The following is a 20,301-nucleotide window of genomic DNA, read 5'->3' as shown; positions in this document are numbered from 1 at the left end:
ACAGGGCTGTCAAGATGGGATGGAGGAGTAATAACTGAGGAGTGAGAGATCTGCTACTACTATTTCATGAAGGCCACCAAATTTCTTCTAGGTGTACATACCACCTTTTCACCTTTTCCATCCTGTTGCATCCTGGAGTTTGGGTTTAGATTAGGGTTTTTGATTTATGTTAAAATAAGTCAAGTTCTGTAATCCTGCGTTTCCCCTGTGTTGTTCCCCCCCCGCGGTTTCTGCCCCCACGCTGCCGGACCTTCCCCCTGTGCCGCTCCTGTAAGCACCCTGCCGTCCGGCCCCGGGAAACCCCGTGCTGGCCACCCCAAGCCACACGATCCCGCTCAGCCCGCGGCTCGGTGCCCGCCCCTGCGGGGTTCTCTGGTTGGTCGCTGTTGCTGGCGTCACCGCCACGGCAACCGCCCCTATTGGCCGGCAGGCCGTGGATCCTCTCGCCCCGCCCCTCCATAAAACCCTATCCTGCCGGCAGCCAGGTGCCATTTTCTCCCATGCGAGTGTCGGGAGCGGTCGCGTCTTTCCATCGCACCGCGCCACGTGTGACCAATAAACCATTCCTGCCAAGCATGGAGTAAATGGACAAATTCCTTACCTCTTTGCCGAGTTCCTAGCGCACGGTAACAGAGGCTGGCCAGCCCACACGCCCGAGACACGGAGCCGTGTCCGGGAACCCGCGGCAGCAAACCCCGGCAGCATGTGGAAGCTACGCCACAGCCGGGCTCCCAAGAGCTGCGTGCAGCTGGGGAGAGCGAAAACCCACGCCGCACCATCCCATCACCCATATTCTGTAAATCTAAGTCTTTTACCTATGGAATAAGCTTATGATGTTAAATGCTGAACACTCTGCAAGGCAATCTCCTTCCAAGGAAGGGAGGAAATTGGTTTACCACAGCAGTGCAGCAAACATACTGTGCCCAAAATAAATGCAGCTATTGTATTAAATGGCCAAAAACGCAACATTAATTAGAATATGCAAAAAATAGATGTCATGCTGATAAACTGACTTGTTTTAAATTAAATTCATTAAGGTCTCCCTTTCTGATGACCTACAGAAGTAGTTTATACATCAAAGGAAAACATTGTAAAATTATCTGAACAGCTGAAACTGGCTGATAAGCAATATAGAGTTTTGGTAGCAAGCTGTGAGGTCAATCTTCTGTTAGCTGAGAGTTTACTGAGAAAGTCTTAAGCCTGAAGCTGCATCATTATTGCAGAACTGCACTTAAATACCTCTGCTAGGTCGTCTTTGAGCTTGTTGTATTGTTCCACATTAAAACGCTGCTTTTTGGATTTGCGGTAGAAGTAGTGGAGGAACTGCCTGTCCTTAGCGTGAGGATAAATGTAGTCCTGGGGAAGGAAGGAGGACATGGATTTGTGGTTAGCAAAGAAACTGAGTAGAGGTCAGCACATTAGAAACTCAGCCTGTTTCAGGAAGACTTACCTTGTCCAGCACCTAAGTATGTTTTGTAAAGAGGCTACATATGAAATGCTGCTCTTACGGGGGTCATAGGGCTTTTTAAACACATAGTAGGAGTAATTTCTGTCATGTCTGAAGGGATTTTCAGTTATAATAAAGACATAGGGTGATCTTCATGACTGGAGCCACCTCAGCCAATGGAGTCTACTCAGCCAATGGAGTCTCTGACAAGGAGTCAGAGAAAATTCAGGAACTACTTCTTGAGGACTTATTTGAAATAAGCAATGGCGCCAGCAGCTGTTCAAAAAAGCCAAGTAGTAATCTCTTCATCTACTCACAAAAAGTAGGAATGGCTTAGCCCTTCTTAAAAACCAGTCAGAAGGAGTAAAACTCGCATTCTGAGCCAGCTCTTCATAAAAAGAGATACATCTCCCCTTTTCACAGAAGGAACCTAATTTCTCACACAGTCTATAGATCTGTTCGTATAATGGAAGAAAGTACTGGTTACTCTTCTACATACTTCCACAACAAAAAGAGTTTTGCATCATAGAAAGTTCAACATCAAGATATCCACTTTGAGAGTAAAGTACAGAGATAAAACAGGAAAAAGAAACATTTCTCAAAGTCTTAACAGGATTTCAGAACAAGTCTGTATTGTGAAGCTAAGTTAAGATCTCAGCAAACTTTAAGCTTCTACACAATGCCTGCCTCATTTCAGCTGTCCTAGATTTACCTCTGTTCATTCTAGGTCATGGAAATGTGGTCCGATTATGAAGAGCGGAGCAATAACATTTTTTCAGGCACCAAATACACTTCAGTGTATTTCAGTAATGTAACTGCCAGAGTTCCAAACAGTTTGGTACCCTGCACTGTATATACACAAACTCCAGCAAATAAAAACTACTGTTGGGTGATTTGCTGCTGTAAGGCAGCATTCATAAACTGGCACAGCACTACCAGTTGCTCTCCCATTACTGCAGTGAGCAAAGTGCCATTTACTATGCAAAGTGATCTACAAACATTTTAAAGGAGAGACTTCTTTACTCACTTTTCATTCCAGGTTATGAAATCTTACCAACAGTAGTTATGCTCAGTAGCTGGCCTGCAGTTCATGTGCAGCAGAACCTGCTTGATTCTGCATGATGTAACGTTTGTATCCAGCTGCATTAGGGATCAAATAAGCCCCTGTCTGATGGCAAAGCCACTTACTGAATTCTGCTTTCATCAGAGCTCAAACATTGTGATTCACAGACTCAGTTTTCCTCCTTTTCCATTTTCCAGACATTTAGAAGACAAGGACTCACCTGCTTGGTAAGAACGAAGTAGGCGTAGAAAGCCATGGCACTCCCGTAGGTGATGAAGTACGTGACTGGCTCCATGATGTCCCACGAGTAGACCCACCACGTGAGCCATGCCAGCGCTCCCCCCTGAGTTGACATCAGGGCTAGGCCAACCCATAAAAGCCTGGAGGTTTTTGCATCTGCACTCTCCATGATTCTGGCTTTCATCTGAAGAAAAGAAATGCAGAAGAAACCTGTTCAAATAAACATGAGTACTCCTCTGATGAACAGCTCCTCAACTATGTTTTCTCCCCCTGGGCTAGATCCTTTCTCAGGATCACTTACCAACACCTCTTACTGACTTACCCTGCTGAGAAAATAAAAGTACTAAAGTCCAAGGGCAACCAGATCTTCTTGCCATTGTGCACCAAGAATCCCTCCTTTTAATCTCCCCTTTGCACTACTAGGGATCTATGTCTGTTTGATTTCCATTTACATTCCAGGCAGTTCTGCATAACACTAAGGCTGACCCTCATAAAGCAGGAGTCCTGCTGTCCACTACCCTAAGCCATGGATGATGTCAAGTCCACTATTGTGTTTTTTTTGCTGTCATGGGTATTCAGAACTCATAAAACAACAGATGACTTTCAACAACATTTCAACAAATGGCCTTTTAATCTCAATACTAGCCATGTTCATGACAGCTTTCTCCAGGTGTTGTGGCTTCTACCCTATTAATGTCCTCAACAGGTAGAAAAATAACTGAATTGAAAAGAATTTGCATTCTACCTGAGTTGACCTCGTTTACATAACAAACAGAAAAGACACACCCTAGCCATTCATACTGATTTTCTTCTGTCACAGGACTTACTTCTGATGAAAGAAAAAGCTTTTGAGTTTAAAAAAAAAAGTACCCCCACGTTCCAACCTGTTCAAGAGGCAGCAGCTGTTCTTTCAGATGGTCCAGCTTCTGTAGCAATTCTCTCTCTTTCCTGATCTGATGATCTTCTAAATGTAGAGCCACAAACAGTCTGTGAACCAACGATTTGATATCTTCCACATCAGTAGCGTGCTCACTACTCAGCTTATCTGAAAAGAAAATATTTGTCATATAACCATTTCAAGAATATACCCTTCATTCTCTCCTCACCTCCAACCCCAAAAGCAGGACCATCCAAAGGTAAAAAGACAAAGCCAAAGAGAAACACCTTTCTCCCAGGTCCCAGTTTTCTGATACTTCCCACGCCTTTCACTAAATGAAGTGAGATGACCAGTTATTAAGGATTGCTCTTACCTTTTACAGGAGGTGACACACTGTATGCTGTGTTGTTGATAACAAGCTTAAAGTCATTCTTCAATAAGACCTCCATTAAGGTTGCATCAGAGACCTTGCTACCATCTGCAGAAGAAAGATTTCAGTTCTAGATCACTTATCATGAGGAGTTTTAAACATTAGCAGATAACCCTGCAGAAAAGTGCTGGGGTTCTTCACTAATAATGTTTGGAAGCAACTCTACTTTTAGAGCTGGTAGATAATACTAAACACTCAGAAGGTGTGATTCTTGGGGCTGTCCTGTGCAGGGAATGGAGTTGAATTTTGATTCTCTGGAGAACCCTTTTCTATGTTTTTGGTTGTTTTTCTTCTTTAATGCAGAAATTTACATGTATGGTACCCCACAAATTTGACATGCAATTTTACAGCTCCTACCAAAAATCAAGTGGATTAATTAGCAGGAACTACTACTCATGTAACTGTGGTTGCCAGGAGCAACCACAGCCTCCAGAGCCACACACCACTGGACACATCACTCTGGCACGAGGGTTTGAAAAACCATGGAGCAGCTGCCCCACAGTAGCTGTTTGAGATGATTCTCCTTTTCTAAACACAAAAAAGGCACCTTCCCCTGTCCTTGCCAAGAGCTAGGCAGCTTTACTCCCAAGATGAATAACCAAACAGGCCACAAAATACCAAGATTTTTGTATGTAGGTATTTGTCACAGTGCTACTGCCTCAGCTCCTCCACCTGTTCTCACACATCCACTACAGAAAGGCTCCACAGTCAACCCCACATCCACAATTATTTGTACAGAGAACCCTGTCCTCAGGCCCCATCTGATGAGGCTTAGACTACTGAACTCTGCAGGCAAATGCCCCAGCTGGCTCACCTGCCCACTCTGTGTGGGTAGCAAAGCAAACCCAGAAGCCAGTCACTTTCAACCCAAAATTGTAATGTGCCTATCCATTCATTTCTTTTTTCTTTTCCAGTGTAATAAAATATCAAGGCTCATTTGCATGCACATTATTAAGGTGACATTTATAACTCTTTCTATAACATTTAAGGGAAAAATCCTTTTCAAAAGAAGTGCCAGACAGGTTCTTTGGTCTGGATGTTCTGAATACACCACTGATTTATTAGCATGTGCAACCTTATATTAACTGAAAAGAAGTTTTAAGGAAAGGGAGGTATTATATTTTAGAAAATTCTTCACACGCTTTAAGCAAAGGCTACTTTAATTCCCGTACCTAAACACAAGTGTTCCAATGTGGACAAACGGTCATTTTTTGTCTACAAAAGGTATGCAGGATGAAAATCAAATCCACAGATAATGAAAGCGACTCATCATACACAGCACTGATGACTTCAGTTAAGGTTACATTTCATTTAATGGTTAAATGACACAGAAGTGTGTCTACACTAAATCAAGGCTTCATAATTTTTCTTTAATAATTGATGTTTTAAGTTCAACTCTCAGTACTTGACCAATAGTTTCTCTTTACGGTATCAGTTTCCTAATGAATTAAATATCTCAGCTGTTCTATAACATTACAATTGCCTGGCACTTGACAAATACAGAGCAGTGAACTATTTTGAATCACTGTTTTAATCCAAGTATTCCCAAATCAGAAGGGATGGGGGTGTATTTAAACAGATCAGACGAGGTGAAAACAACTCAAATTCATCTCTGCTTTGGAATCTGCTACCTGTCCAGGCCAAAAATGCCAGATTTGCAGGTTTCTTACAGGAATTACCTCGTGCTTCCCAAGTGACCCATGTTTGCACTGAAGCAGGAATAGTTAGATTTTGCTGACAAAGCAGAGAGGAAAGCGATCCAGCAGTGAATCCCAAACACTCCTGTCCTGGATGTCTGCACAACAGCAGTACCCAAAGGTTAACTGCTGCCAGCACAAGTTCTGCCCCACCCCACTAAGAAATCCTTTGTAGGGAAAAACCTCTGTATTAAGGGGAAGGCCAGCTGCTCACAACGACCATTTCTTACAGTGGCTTCTGAAGATAAAGAGTCTTTTTAGGAAATTAACTTCAAGAGAATTTTCTATTTTTACTCCCTAGCAGACACTGTCAAAACAAAGACCAAAAAAACCCAACACCAAAGCTCCCGTGTACACGAAGCTCCTGAAGCTCATGTACACACTGGGATCCACACAGATCACATCTCCATTGCTCCAGAGGATATCAATAAATTACCCAATAAATTGGGTATTTTCCTGTTTTACTAAATGTGCCCATAAAGGACAGTAAAGCAGCTTCTCTTAGATCTGTGGCTTTCTGACCTTCTGGGAACATCAATCTATTTTCAGTTTCTTTAAAAGCCCCTGCAGCCCTCTCTAAGTATCAAGCAGAAAGAAAAGAATGTTATGAATCCACCTAGCTATGAAACTGGGCCAGCTTTCATTAACACCATCCTTTCTTCTGCTTATGTATTACCTGCTGTTAAATAAATCTTTCCATAGATATATGTAGGTATCCTTATTTTTCTTTCTTTGTAGGGGTGTGAGTGGGGAAGGGGAGAAATAGATGCTTTTAATCAGCCAAATTCAAGTGCCTATTCTACCAGATTCAGACAAAAAACCCTACATCCCAATTCTAGTTTTAAGATTGAATCCTCTAGTACCAGGGCAGGGGTTGCAAGAGCACTGCCAAAATACAAATCAAGTTTTCTTGGAAATAAAATGGAGAATAAGGTTAACTCAATGTTAGTTTTATCAACGGACAAGCCAAAGAGACAAAATAGAAGAGAACAGTGAGCAAAGCTTGAGAAAAATTATCTGAAGACTTGGGACAATGGGATAAACAGGATATTACAAGGAGGAAAGGTCATACCAATGCTGAAATACCAGTTATCCTTTGACCCTAGCAATCAGTGTCCTTTCAACCTGAAATATTGTACTCCAGCTGATAAATGAAATCTCCTCAATGTCTTAAAAAACTGTCCTTTATTATTGCACACATCATCTGGTTGCTTAGCTCTTGAGTTTTTCATACCCAAGTTTGTAGTAAGACAAATGAATTCTTTTAGCTCTTGGTAACACTGAAGAACTGGCAGGCATCACATTCAATAGCCCGACAGGTTGTCTTTTCAGAATGATCATGGGGGACAAGGGAAGAAAGAGACATCAAGGAAATCAGGAGGTACTTATTTAAAGACAGCATTACAAAGAAAAACTAATTGAAAAAGGTAACAGAGGACGCTACTGGGATAAAAGAAGAGTTCCAGTAATAGATCCAATTCTGTGTTTTTAATCAGCCTTTTCAAGAGGACTCAGTTATCAACTCTGAAACAACAATAAACCCTAGAAGCATTCAAGAGCTACTCCAACAGCATCAGCGCTAAACCTGATGGAGGACTGAACTTATGCTCCAGAAGAGAAGTACAGTCCATTTGAAATGGAATGCATTTATTTCAGGGAATAACAGAAATACAAGATACCTGTTGCAAAGACTTCAGCTCTCTCAATTCCTTTATCTTCTCTTTGCACATCCTGCAGGAATGCTCCTACAGTGGTCACTACTGGCTTGACAGTGAACTGACAGCGTTCACTTCTTGAGGGCAGCATAAGAGTTATCACAGGAAGACCATGTCTGTAATTAATAGTTACTTCTGGGGGGTAAAAAAAGAAAACTAAGTGAAAAAGTTGTGTTGTAGATTGTAGTTTAATGTAAAGCTGCTTTTAAAACACAGGATAAATAAGGAAAATTACACAAAACATTTCTAGATTAAAAACATTAATATAGTACTTGAATTTCTGGAAAATATATATATAAAGCCATGCAACTAATGTGACCTTACATCTCATAAAATAAATAAAAAGCTTGTTACAGGGAAGGGGGAAAAGTTGCTGTGAAAGCTTACCATCAGATGGCACCAGCGTGCTGTAAGGCTTTCCTTCCCGGCCCCTCCAACCTCCGGTGTGCCTCCAGAGCCTCACCTGCAGCACGGACACAAGGGAACTTGCCTTAGAATAGTTGGGATGCAAAGTGTACCCGGTTAAAGGCAGCACCCAGCCTGTCACGGTGATCTGCTTCCCTGTGATCTGACATCAGAGATGTCTGCCTGAAGAAAAATCCCTTACTTGGCAATTCTGTGAAAAAGGTGAAACCATCCTTATAGAAAGCAGAATTTCTGCTAAAGGTATTACGGTATTGCCCATAGAAAAACTTTTTGTCTATTGTGGTTTTATTAACTCAAGGAAAAAAGAGCAGGGGAAGAAAAGAAAGGAAAAAATTTGCATTGAAGTGCTTCATGCAACTCTTGCAATAAAACCTCTCCTCTCCCCACAAAACAGCCTCTTGAAAAACCTCTACCTCGTGGCACCTAAAGGCAGAATTTCACAGTGTAACTTCTAACAGAGGGCATGGCTTCAGTGAAGACTCACTGCTGAATCGTGAACAACAATCACAAATAAAATAATAAGGTACTGAGGTCACTACCTGTTGCTTCATAGTTATATACTGTATACCAAAGCTGGCTGTTGAGATTTGTGCTGCTAAAAGACAATAACAACAATACAGCTTGAAGATCCTTTATGTTTTAAATATGAGTGGCATCAACTGCATGCTGAGGGATGCTGGTGCAAGTACAGCACCAGTGTTCAGTACAACACTAAGGAAGCACAGCCAGATGCAGAGAGAACCCTCTCCGCCGCAGGACAGTGATGACAGCGGGTTTTTGAATCTGCAGAGTTACACACCAAATCTTGCTCCTTCCAGAGCCACTGGGGAGAACCATCAATACACTTCAACACAATCATATCAAAACACAGAAGACAAACTGCTCTGATTAGACCCATTACTTAAAGCTGTCCGCCCAGGCTGTGGAAGGTACAATGTCCTTTGAACCCACAGCTAATCCTCCTGCACAAGGGGAGGGACAATTTTATTGCAAGGATTCCACACAGCAGATGTTTTTGCTATAAACTAAGAGTAATAGGTAAAAGAAGGGAAATCACATCCCTGACCAAACTGGTTACAAAAACCACACTTGGGCTGGACCAAGGCCTGGGATTTGAAATATGATATATTATCATATAGCTGGGGAAGGTGGAAAACAATGTGGAATGAGATGATAAGGATCGATTTTCCCCCAGTGAGCTTTACAGCTCATCTTTCTGAAGGCCAAAACATTTCAGAGTCTGCAAGATAATATTCTTTGACAAGGCAGGAAAACAAAACTGTAAATGCACAAGGCCCTGGCTATTCAGTATGCCAAACAATGCTCACCACATTCACATGATTTATTTGTTTTTAAAGAAATACAGCTTTGGATGTCTGTATAGGAATATGCTATTACGTTAAATTTAAAAAAATCTATAAATGAATCTGTGTGTTTTAAAGATGCTGACGCTGCCCTAACTTTATATCTGGAACAAGCACTTTTCAGGATTTAAAGAAAGTAAGTAATTCTGTGAGTTTTCAACACTGAAATCTGTGTGTTGTAATCTCCAGGTATCAAAGACAGTCAGAAACCTAGACCAAATAGCAGAATATCTTAAACACAAAAACATTGCTCAAAAAAAGGTAGATAGTAGGAGTACAGGAATGCTGACAGCCTGTCCCAGATTGAGAAGCAAGATGTATTCCATTTCCCATCTGTATGGCAGTTGTCTTCTGTTAAGTGAGCAGTTTGCCTTATCTCTTTCACAACCAATCCTCTCTCAGGGGAGACATCTGCTGATAATGGGCTACTGAATGCCACTGCCTGACTGGTAAGAACTGTAACATCCCATTGTGAAGATGCTCTGCCCAGAGGGACAAGCCAAGCATTCCTAACTGGATATACTCTGGGTTTTGGGGACATCAGAGGCAGTCTTTCCACTGGTTCCCAAGAGCAACAGCTGGGGTTTTTCCACTGGACCTTCAGAGGAAGACTACACCCTTCTACAGGATCACTGCTCCAACAGAACCACATCTGCCACTCCAGGAGGACTGTAGCGATTCCAATTTGGACTGCTACCGACACAGTGGCCAAAGGGGCATCAGGTTGTATTCTGAATCTGTCAGTGGTTTTCCTTTTGTATTATTGCATTTATATTTTGGGGTTTTTTTCCTTTCCCTAATAAATTGTATTTCTGACTTAAGAGTCTCTCACTGGTTTTGCTTTCAAACCAGAACACAGCCACCCAGAGCTAAGGAAGCATCTGGTAACTTGTCTTGTTTCTTCAGCAGAACAAGAGACTTTCACTGGAGCCAGGCAGGACACAGCCCAGCTCACCAGTTCCTATCCCATTTACAGGGGGCACCTGCACTCACAAAACATTTAGGAATACAGCCTGGAGCAGGGAGACAGCCCTCAAAACAGGATCAGTTTCGGAACAGCATGCAGGAAAACCCAGTAGCTTTGAACATAACAGCAATTCTTGTTTCTTCAGGAGGATATAAGAGGGATAATAAGGAATTAATTGTTTTGCAAACTTTGCAATCAGTATCTAGATACTGATCACCTAACATGCCCCAAGCAATGAACTGCACCCTGCCTGTATTTCAAGGCTACCCAAAACCCCAACAAAAGAAATTAATTATCTACTTATAGAAGAAGCAATGCAGTCATCGATAGAAATCAAAATATTTAGATATATTTAATATATTAATTTAAAATACTTATTAAATTAAATCACATTTCTTGAAATAAGATCTTTACAGCAGTTCATTTTATTATTCTTTAGATTTTGACATTACCATTCATGATCAATTGAAAGAATCTCTATATTTTGGAGCTTGTTTTTTTCAGATTGTCTCAAATGCAGCCTACCCATTAAAATCACCTGCAAAGAATAAAAAAGCAAAAGCCACAGAGCCATGGAGTTTAACTCATATGCAGATAATTATCTTTCCATATTATCTCTAGGTTGATGAATTGGGAAGCCTGAAGGGCTGGGTTAACTTTCCCCCTGTTTCCAGATTTAAATCTCCACTTTCAGTGAAGTTATTAAACCATTAGCTTGTGCCCTACAGCCAAATCATTGTGCTCCTTTTGAGATGCCTGGAATGACCCCTATCCGACCCCTGGAAAAGAAATGTCAGTCAGCAAGCATCACAGCTACAAGGAGGACTTGAACTAAGGGACCAAAACAGAGAGACTGCCCTCACAACATGAGTGGGAGCTGAAACAGGACTGTGTGCCCTGAATTAAGTGCATCACAACCTCTGAGATACTGTAAGGAGCACAGCATACTACAACAACTCTTCTATATGCCAGTGCGTGCCTCTTGGCTAACTCCTCTAACCTCACAAAGGCTAAGCAAGCTATTCTACAGCTTTCTGCAATTTGCACACACACGTGTCATGACATCTGGCTAAAACACTTCTAACACAACCACAATTATGTTCAGGAGTCAAAGGCTTATGAACAGCATTTAGTTGTGAAACACTCCTTCCCCCTCAGCTGTACCTGCAATATATATATATATATATATATATATATATATATATATATATATATATATATATATATATAATGCAAAATACATGGAAGCAGCAGTTGGCCTTATCTTTTGACTCAGTTCAAGGCATGGACTTTCCTGGGAGTGAAAACTCTTAAGAATTTAAGGCGTAGACTGTTAATTGTGATAAAAATAATCCAACATAGTCTGTTAAAAATACCAGTTGGTATAAAATAGAAAATATATACGCAAGTATATATGCAAGTATTTTAATATAACTTCCTCCGTTAAGGGCGCCTCTGGTCTCTAACAGCAGAGAATTTGCCACTGTTAAAGTCAAGAGTGTAAATTTCAACATTCTGCTGGTGATTTTCAGCAAAGTTTTAGGGACTAATGCAGCAGCATCATAACTGAGCTGGAAAACCAGGCAGCCAGACATGACAAGTGGGAGAGACTGGAATAGAAATACTGTATTTTTCACTCTTGAGAGTTGTAAATGACTGAACCTACCTACAGTGCAATCTCTGGAGCTAGCTGTTACAAATAATCTACCTCTTATGATCTTGAGTGATTGTTCCGGCAAACTTAAACTCAAATTCACTTCTGACCAGTTATTTCTAAGAAATTAGTATCATTACCAGTATATGAGGCAACATGAAAGCCTCTGATCTTCCTCAGCACTACATATACAAAGAGTAACCTCATCAGGAACCATAACTTCTGTTCTGCAGAACATTATCATGTGGGTGGGAAGAGAGAGAGAGCATAGAAATAAAATATTTTTCACACAAAAAAGTAATCTTCAATACACAATTCTACAAAAAATGTTATTAGGACACTTTCTGAATTACTGTTTACTTAATTTTGACTTACCATACCAAAATATTGTAACAAGTCTGAATCAAAATGCAGCTAGCCAGCAATCATATTTTTGAATTTTTTGTCTTTGCTTATATACATCTTGGAAGATATGGTAGTTTTTGTTTGTTATTTCAACAGCACTAAAAAATGTAACACTCTGACACTCCTTCAACATTTGAGTTCCCAATACCTTGTATTTATTAGGGAAAGCAACCAAAAAAGAGTCAGTTCAACTCTGTCTGCCCTCTTCCTGAAGGGACATGCAATACTGCAAAGTGATGTACTATATATTTCTTCAGTGTGAGACCCTTTTGAGACTGCCTCAAGTTAAACTCATGAGTAGCCTTCACAAAAAATAATGCAGACTCTTATGTGAATGGTCTCCCCCATTCTCATTTCCTTCTCTCTGAAGCAATGGTAAGAATCTGATACGGAAAAGCACAATAATAAAATGCCCTACTCCACAAAGCACAAGCATTTTACCCTTAATTACACTGCAGTAAAATACACTGTAATTAAAACACATCTTGCAGTATGCTTTTCCATAGTAATATAGTGCTACAGGCAGAAGAGGAGAGCTCAGTTATCTCCTGGAGTCCTTGTCCAAGCCTGGTAACAGCTCCTTCCACACAGCTACTGAAAAGGACTGCAGGAAAGGAGCAGGAAGAGACAATTCATGGGGGAAACGAGTAGTTGCAATGCCTAAGAATGAATTTTGGGGCCTTTTTTCCCCCTGAGTGTCACCAGACAAGCCAACATTCTCAGTATCTATTGTTCTCCTCATGTGCTGATCTCACCCACTTTGTGAAGCAGAGAGCAGGACAAGTCACCTCCCTGGATGCTGCCTGCTTGAAAGGGCAGGAGAAAAATGAGGGCAGGTACGTGTTAGCCATGGTTCAGTGAAGGAATGTGTTATAAATAGTTATGTATACTTTCTATAGTGAGTTACATGTTTTTCTGACAAACACACTTAAAAGTTCTCTGCAGATGAATGATGTCGGCTCCTGATTCTTTGAGGGAAACTGAGATTAATTAATTACAGAATAACAATCTGCAGTTTCAGGATAATCTACAGACATTTCAGAATTATTTAAAACCAAGGGAAAGGAGGAAAAAAAGCAAGTGCTGCAACAGTCTACTGAGCTTGTAGATCATGCACAACCAAGCTAACCAAAAATGAATCATTGTTCCGATCAAGTTTACAAGAAGTACACTGAAGGTATTTCCCTTTTTAAAATGAGTCACTAAAGCCATTTTGGAGATATCTGCTATTAAATTTCTCTGCTGATTTTGTAAGCAATCCTACATAATCAGGAAAATAAGACATATGGAGCCCTAACAACTGCCTACAATTATCTTACAAGTGCCCATTTGAGATACAGATTTCTCTCTTATTAACTTTACATTTGTCTCTTCTTACACTTAAAGGATTGTCATTGTTTCTTCACTGGTCCTAGAACTGATTTAGATGATCATGCAACAACAGCCTCAATGCAAGCAGCAGCTTCAGAGCACATTGCTCAGATTTAGCCATGGCTCAGATTTCTGGAAACCCAGCTTAAGTTAAACAAACAAAATCCTTGCAACAGACACATCACTTAGTCTGTCAAAACACCCCTATACCAATACACCAGTTTCAGCCAGGGAAGATACTTCTGACACCTGGAAGTATTCAAGATACATTTCCTTTTCCTAGGACAAAAAAAAAAAAAAACAAAAAAGAGGACAGCTTTCCTGTCTCAAATGGGCCATGCAGTGAATACCTTTTCCCAGCTGTTCCACAAGGCACTGTATGAACCACATTGCAACATTTGTATTTCAATCCACTTATATTTCAATCCTTTCAATGCAGCCAATTTGAAATCTGCAGTATTTTTAAACCCCTTCCTCAGTACAAATCAACTTTAAAAGAAGTAGCCAGCAGGTCTCTTTCCACAAAGCCGTAGTTTCAACACGAATATGTACGTTCCAGTGATCTTGAAGAAGCAAGAGCTATACAGGATTCATATGGCTTTTACTCAAAATTCACTTGCCTTACAGCACTGTTAAAACCCCATAAAATAGCCCAAGCCATCAAAATTTTGGTTTCATGTGCCTGTTATTTTTTGTGCCTTTATCATCCCTGCTGATCTTTCATTTCCTGCCTCTGCTCAGATTCCAAGAACAGCTGCCACCAGTTTTAATCAGCCAAACATTACCAATGACCAAAATGACAGCTATGATAGGAAGCACGTCGAGGCAACAAGAACCTCTTTTATGAAGGTCCAGCAGGTCAAACCCACCACTGCAGAGGGGTTTTGCCAGGGAGACCTTCCATCTAATGTCCTGCTGGGCAGGTGTGCATCCTCCAGCTGCATTCTGCTCAGTCACTACTTCTCTGTGCTCTCTCACCCACTCCCTGCCCACTTGCACACCCCACTCCACTGGGTGCATGCATGTAGAGGAGAGAATCCATTGTGCAACAGGGGCAGAGATCCCTCTTCTTGAGATGTATCTCACTGAGGTCATCTGACTCTACACCAGGCACCTGTGGATGCACAGCTCTAGGGAAGCACCAGGATTTGCATCCACATCGGTTTGACAAGCCATAAAAACAGATGCTGAAAACACTGACATTTAAAGCAGGCTGAAATTAAGCCTTGCCCTCCTCTAACCAAAAGTATGATTTCAGTCACTGCAGTGACTCCTCACTGCAAAGAAGCAACACCAGAAGCGCTGAGGAGATGAGAAGGATGAACATCAGCTGACAGCATCTGCCTGCAGTGTCTTCTGGGGACTACTCTGAAGGTACAGGCATTCCTCCTTTTCAAAATAAACTGATCTCCAAACCAGAGTAAAAACAGGCCTGAAACCAAGACAGCTGTGCAGGCCAAGTGCATTTTTAGGAGCAATACCATTGTGTCTTATTATTTTATCAAACCTTTTTCTTCTCTTCCTACAAAGAAAAGCAAATCTTAAATCTCTTCTGAATCTAAAGTTTTACAATATTGGAAATATCGCATCTTCATCCAGTTTCAATGGATGAAGCTTGTCTGAAAGTGGCTTTTCTTCCCAATTTACTTCGTTTTCAGAGGGAAAGATAGGATGCAACACTTAAAAGGTAGTTTGCAAATCAGACAGGGCTAAGAATTTGAGAGGGAGGGATTATAGAATGAAAATGTATTTTTGCTTTATCAAAAGCAAGTCTACATCCAAGAGCTGTATCATTTGTTCCCCAAAACAGTCTAGGTCAAAAGATTAATGTGTCAGCACAAGACAGGATTTTTAATTTGTCCCACAGAACAGATCTTTGCTCTTGTGCTGTGGCTTTTGGGAAGGCATGCTGATCTGGGAAATATTGCAAAACTTTACTTTAAGAGTAACAAGAGTGACTGTGTTTTCAAAAATACACTTTTATTTTATTATATAAGAAAATGGGCTTGCTGCACATTTTCTTACAAATGTCTTAGAAAGACTGTAATCTTAATGTACACAGCTGCTTTCATGTTTCTTAAAAAGAAAAAAAATTGCTCAAACACTTATCTAGGAATAACATTATTTGTTCAAATTGCCAGACAAGAAAAACCTTGTTTAAATTTCAGCTGAAATGAGATAACAAGAGACATGAGGATGCAAAGTCAAAAAAGAGAACTCTGCTGGGAGAAGTAGCTTCTAGAGCATTACTGACAGAAAAGCTGCCACAGCAGAGGGTCCTAGAAAATCCAATCACTCTGGCATGAAACACAAACGTGCTGACAAGAGTGCAGAGGCCTTGCTAGCCCAATAGCTCAGCAAAGGTCCCAATGAGCATGTATGTTCCTGGCACTTCATGACTTGTGCCTAAGGACCCATCACTCCTAAATACTTGTGGACAGAGGTCTCAACATTGCCATTCCCAAAGAGACACATCAAAATGCTGTCAGATGTCAAAAAGGAAACATTTCTGCTTTATTTTTAAATTTTCTTTTGGAAAACTATGTTCTCCCACTGCCATTCAAGAAGATTTTTTAATCTAAAACCGTCAAATTGCTGTGGCTTTGGTGATACTACTCACTTCCGTGTTTCAGCTGTTGGCATCAATGTTTTAAAAACATAATTTAGCTGAACCAGTGACTGAGCGAACTCACTTCCAACACCAAATCCATCACAGGCAGATTTTTACCTTCTTCCTGCAGGAGTAGAAGCAAAAAGCATACAGACAGCAATGAAATTTTTAAATCAACAACCAGTACTGGTTGTGATACACTGAGCTATTGTTCTGACCCTTCAGTTTTACTCTCTACAACATGCTTGCACATTTATCTCTTTCTACAGAGCAGGCAAAGCAAACAAAAAAAGAAGTTTTCCTGTAGAGGTTTCTAGTGTTTTTTTCTAAAGCTTACTATCGCAAGAAAAACAATCACAGCCAGTAGAAGAAGATGAAAGGCTATGTGTGCCCCGGATGGACCAGAACCTGTGTTCCGATGTGCCTGCTGTGCCTCCCCAGGGGAAGTGAGCAAAGCTGCATGTTAGCTGCTCCCTTTTCACCCCAGAGCCTTTGAACTCCAGCCAATTAAGAGTTCTATTTCCTCTTCCTCTATTAATGTGTTTGGGTCATCTATCTGAAAGACTGATGCAATTGACAAGGGCAAGAATCTGGATCTTCTGAATGCAAGGTTTACCCTTGCATGGGTTTCCATCTATTTTTAGGATTTTATTGCTACATCAAACAAGAATTCAATGCCACACAGAACAAGCAGGCAGTAGCCCAAAGCTGTTGCTCTTTTTCTACTCAAGCGTATATTAACACCAATATATATATTGGATGTAGTCATCTTGTCTTCCAACACAAGCAGATTGCTCTAACAGTGATTGTAAAACAGAACCTCTTACCCAGCTCCATCTTTGGGATACACTTAAATACAGGTGCCATCTATGAATCAGACTCCTGCAGAGAGCAGAATCTCTAGCCTGCAACACTGACAGAATTCATGGTGACAAGTTTTCTCTAAGCTACCTCCAATAAATCCTCTCAAGGTTTTAGTTAATAAAGTTAAAGCACAGTTTTGTTCCTAGACTTGCTCCTAATTAAGTGCAAGCATCTTATTCAGGGAAAGTACTACTAGAAGAAAACTCTAATATAAGAGAAATAAATCACACAGAGTACTCTACGTCAGGTTGAAATGTTTATAGCCTGTACTCCAGAACAAGCCACAATGCTGTCCCAGAAAATGAATGGTCTGTGGTCACTGTTTATCTTCACCTCCCTCCCAACATGCACCCAAACTCACACAAGAATTCTATGTAAAGGTCAATTTCAAATAACTTAGAATTGTGGGTTTTGACATACACATCATTAATGCTTTACTGCTCAGAGCAAGCAATACTACATACTTGCATTCCAAGGACCTGAAAACTTCTCAGTTCTTTATCTTGGAATTTTAACACAGGATCACTGGGAAATTGAAGCTACTCCTTCCTTCTATTACACAAATGTGTATATGCAAAGAGATTTCCTACCAGGAAAATATTCTGCAAATCTATTTTGACATTAAGCATCAAAGAATATCAAGTTCATCTTATTTTGTAAAGCATTAGATAAATCCAGTTTATGAAGGGAAAAAAAAAAGGCTGGGGGAAGCCAACAGGTGTTCTAACATGTTGCATCAAATTTCTCTTGAAACAGCAGAGAAATTCATCCCTAAAACACTAACACAAAGGGACAACCTGTATTTCTGATACATCAACCAAACCATTTAGTGGAAAGCTATTAATTGTAAATTGGGGAAAAAAGTACATAAAACAGAATTCAAAATTACACTTAGTCCTTAAAAATTATGTATTCTGTTTCTCCCTTGCATAAGCTTTGATCTGAAGGAAGATGTAGAGTACAGGTTTGTATCAGAAGCTGCAAGAACTCCTTGTTCTGAAGAAATCTTAAGTGTCTTCACAGCACTAATAGCTTTTCAAGCTCATTAGCAAGGCAGCTCTGTATTATCTATCTAATTAACTGGCACTTCTGAATTTCCAAGTGATCTAGTATTTTCCAGGTGAAGTTTCTCAGTTCATCAGGGGCAACTCCAAGCCTTACTAACTCAGCCAACAGAAGAATAGGGAAAACCCCCTATAATAAACGTCCCACCTTAAGGTAGGACTATTATGCAGAGTTATGAACAACCTGGTTTGGTTTTGGGTTTTTTTGGTGGTGTGGTTTCCTAGGGGAAAGAGAAATACAATCACACCGCATGTCTGTCTACCAAGTTTCTAACTTCCAGTAAGATTTAAGATAATTTAATTATGCAGCTTATCAGCCACTCAGTCAGAAACAGTTAACAAGCGCTCTAAGAGCCAACAGCCTGCATTGCCTCTACGGGGACAAGTGATACTTTAGCACATTAGGGATGTTAATTTTAAATTAAATATGATTAGAGAGGTTACTCAAAACTGGCATTTAATATCTGCCACTCCTGACAGCACTCTTGTCACTCTGCACCACCAAAGCAAGAGGAAGGAGCAATGTTCTTCAGGAGCAAAGCTGAGCTGTTCCACCTTGGTGTGTTTACCCAGTACCTTCCAACAATCAATTTCCACGTAAAATAGTTTTAACACGTTTTTCTGTGCATGTGGACAAAAGTACCCCCAACCAAACAAAAAATCACTTTCCATCTGTATATGTCTATCAATGAGGAAAGACTCTCATCTTCCACAAAGGTCAGCATCAGGGTGGCCTGCACAATGGGCACTGGAGCACCACAGATATTGATGTGCAGAGTTCCTGGTCTCCCACAAAGCCTGAGTGCTGCCAGGGTAAGTGCACTGTGGGCACCATATTCAAAGATATGCCCTTCTTAGAATAATCAAGTTATAACAAAGGTGTTGTCAGAAGCATGGAAAAGATGTGCAACCTACACTGAGAAACCACTCTTCTCTAGGAAAATGGCTTAATAAACAGCTAATACATTCTTCATCTTTGCTGCACTTTTCAGGCTTTTTTTTTCCCAGAGTCCTTCTGCAAGCTCTTTCCCAGTCTAATCTGCCTTTGGACAAGGAAAGCACAGACTGTTCCAAGAGTCTATTACAGGAGTATATCTTTCATACCTCAGCAAAGGTACTGATTTTAACATCCATAAAAGTGAAAGAACCATGCTGACGTTCTCTCTGCCATTTTACAGTGCAGCAATTTTCTTTCTGCTGCCAATGCAAGCAAGTGAGCTGGAAGTCAGACCAAATGGTAATTCTGGTTTTGTCTCACTGTTTAGACTTGGCAAAGGTATTCACATCCAAGTTTTAAGGTAGAGCAGTACTCTCAAGGTGTTTCACACTTGAGGTCTTTAAGCCTGGCATCAAGCACCCTAAAGTTAACACACACTTCAACCTCAGTCTCACATGCCTACCAACTGAGAACCCCAAATCTGCATGCACATCATAAAATGTCGGGGTTTTCAGTTTCTGAACTTCAGCTTCGCACGGAAACACAGCCACAAGGCTTTCAGCAGACCATGTAGTCAACCATAACTTGCCATACATACTCTGTAACACACATCACTGAATGGCCGGACATGATGATCTCTGGAGGTCTTTTCCAACCTGAACGATTCTGTGATTCTGTGATGATGCGATTTAACAAGGTCTGTCTCATGGGTTTTGGCTTAGCACAGAGCAGGTTCTAGCATACAGAACTAGAGATTTCCATATGGACCCATACAGGAATTTGTACATTCATCACCTACAATGCTTCTGTTTCCTTGGGGCATGTAGCACTCATGGGATAAAGAGATCTGATTGAAAGTGTACATTGGTGCATCATATTTTCATATCAGTGAGAGGTACATATAGAGTACTTTATACACAGCTAATGGCTAGCTGAGGGGAACTGCAGGATGCAAAACAATGAAAGGTCTACCTGTAAATGCCTATCACAAACAAAATGTTGGTGACTTCAGAGGATATACCAGAGAGCAGAGGACAAATGGCATACAGATGTACTGGCACTCCTCAGTACAACTGAGAGTGCCATAACACCACTAGCAATTACTGGATTCATTCTTTCTCTTTTTTGTCCCACATTTAAAATTCCATGAATAAAACTTATTTTTTTAG

At 40.7% G+C, this 20,301-nt stretch overlaps 1 protein-coding gene across 2 annotated transcripts in view; it reads right to left on the bottom strand.

Moving 5' to 3' along the window:
- The window catches only part of MCUB (mitochondrial calcium uniporter dominant negative subunit beta), a 45,573-nt gene that overhangs the window by 604 nt on the left and 24,668 nt on the right, over nucleotides 1-20,301 (bottom strand). For both annotated transcript variants that reach the window (XM_053941142.1, XM_053941143.1), the window contains exons 2-7: nucleotides 7,857-7,932; nucleotides 7,434-7,604; nucleotides 4,001-4,105; nucleotides 3,635-3,795; nucleotides 2,731-2,934; nucleotides 1,240-1,356 (exon numbers count right to left, since the gene is read on the bottom strand). In XM_053941142.1, coding sequence (XP_053797117.1) covers nucleotides 1,240-1,356; nucleotides 2,731-2,934; nucleotides 3,635-3,795; nucleotides 4,001-4,105; nucleotides 7,434-7,604; nucleotides 7,857-7,932 — 834 coding nt within the window. The remainder of the gene's footprint in view (nucleotides 1-1,239; nucleotides 1,357-2,730; nucleotides 2,935-3,634; nucleotides 3,796-4,000; nucleotides 4,106-7,433; nucleotides 7,605-7,856; nucleotides 7,933-20,301) is intronic.

The sequence above is a fragment of the Vidua chalybeata genome, chromosome 4 (genome assembly GCF_026979565.1).
Source record: "Vidua chalybeata isolate OUT-0048 chromosome 4, bVidCha1 merged haplotype, whole genome shotgun sequence".
In the NCBI taxonomy this organism is placed as follows: domain Eukaryota; kingdom Metazoa; phylum Chordata; class Aves; order Passeriformes; family Viduidae; genus Vidua; species Vidua chalybeata.
The sequence above is the reverse complement of the archived record's forward strand: the minus strand, read 5'-3'. Positions and strand labels throughout refer to the sequence as shown.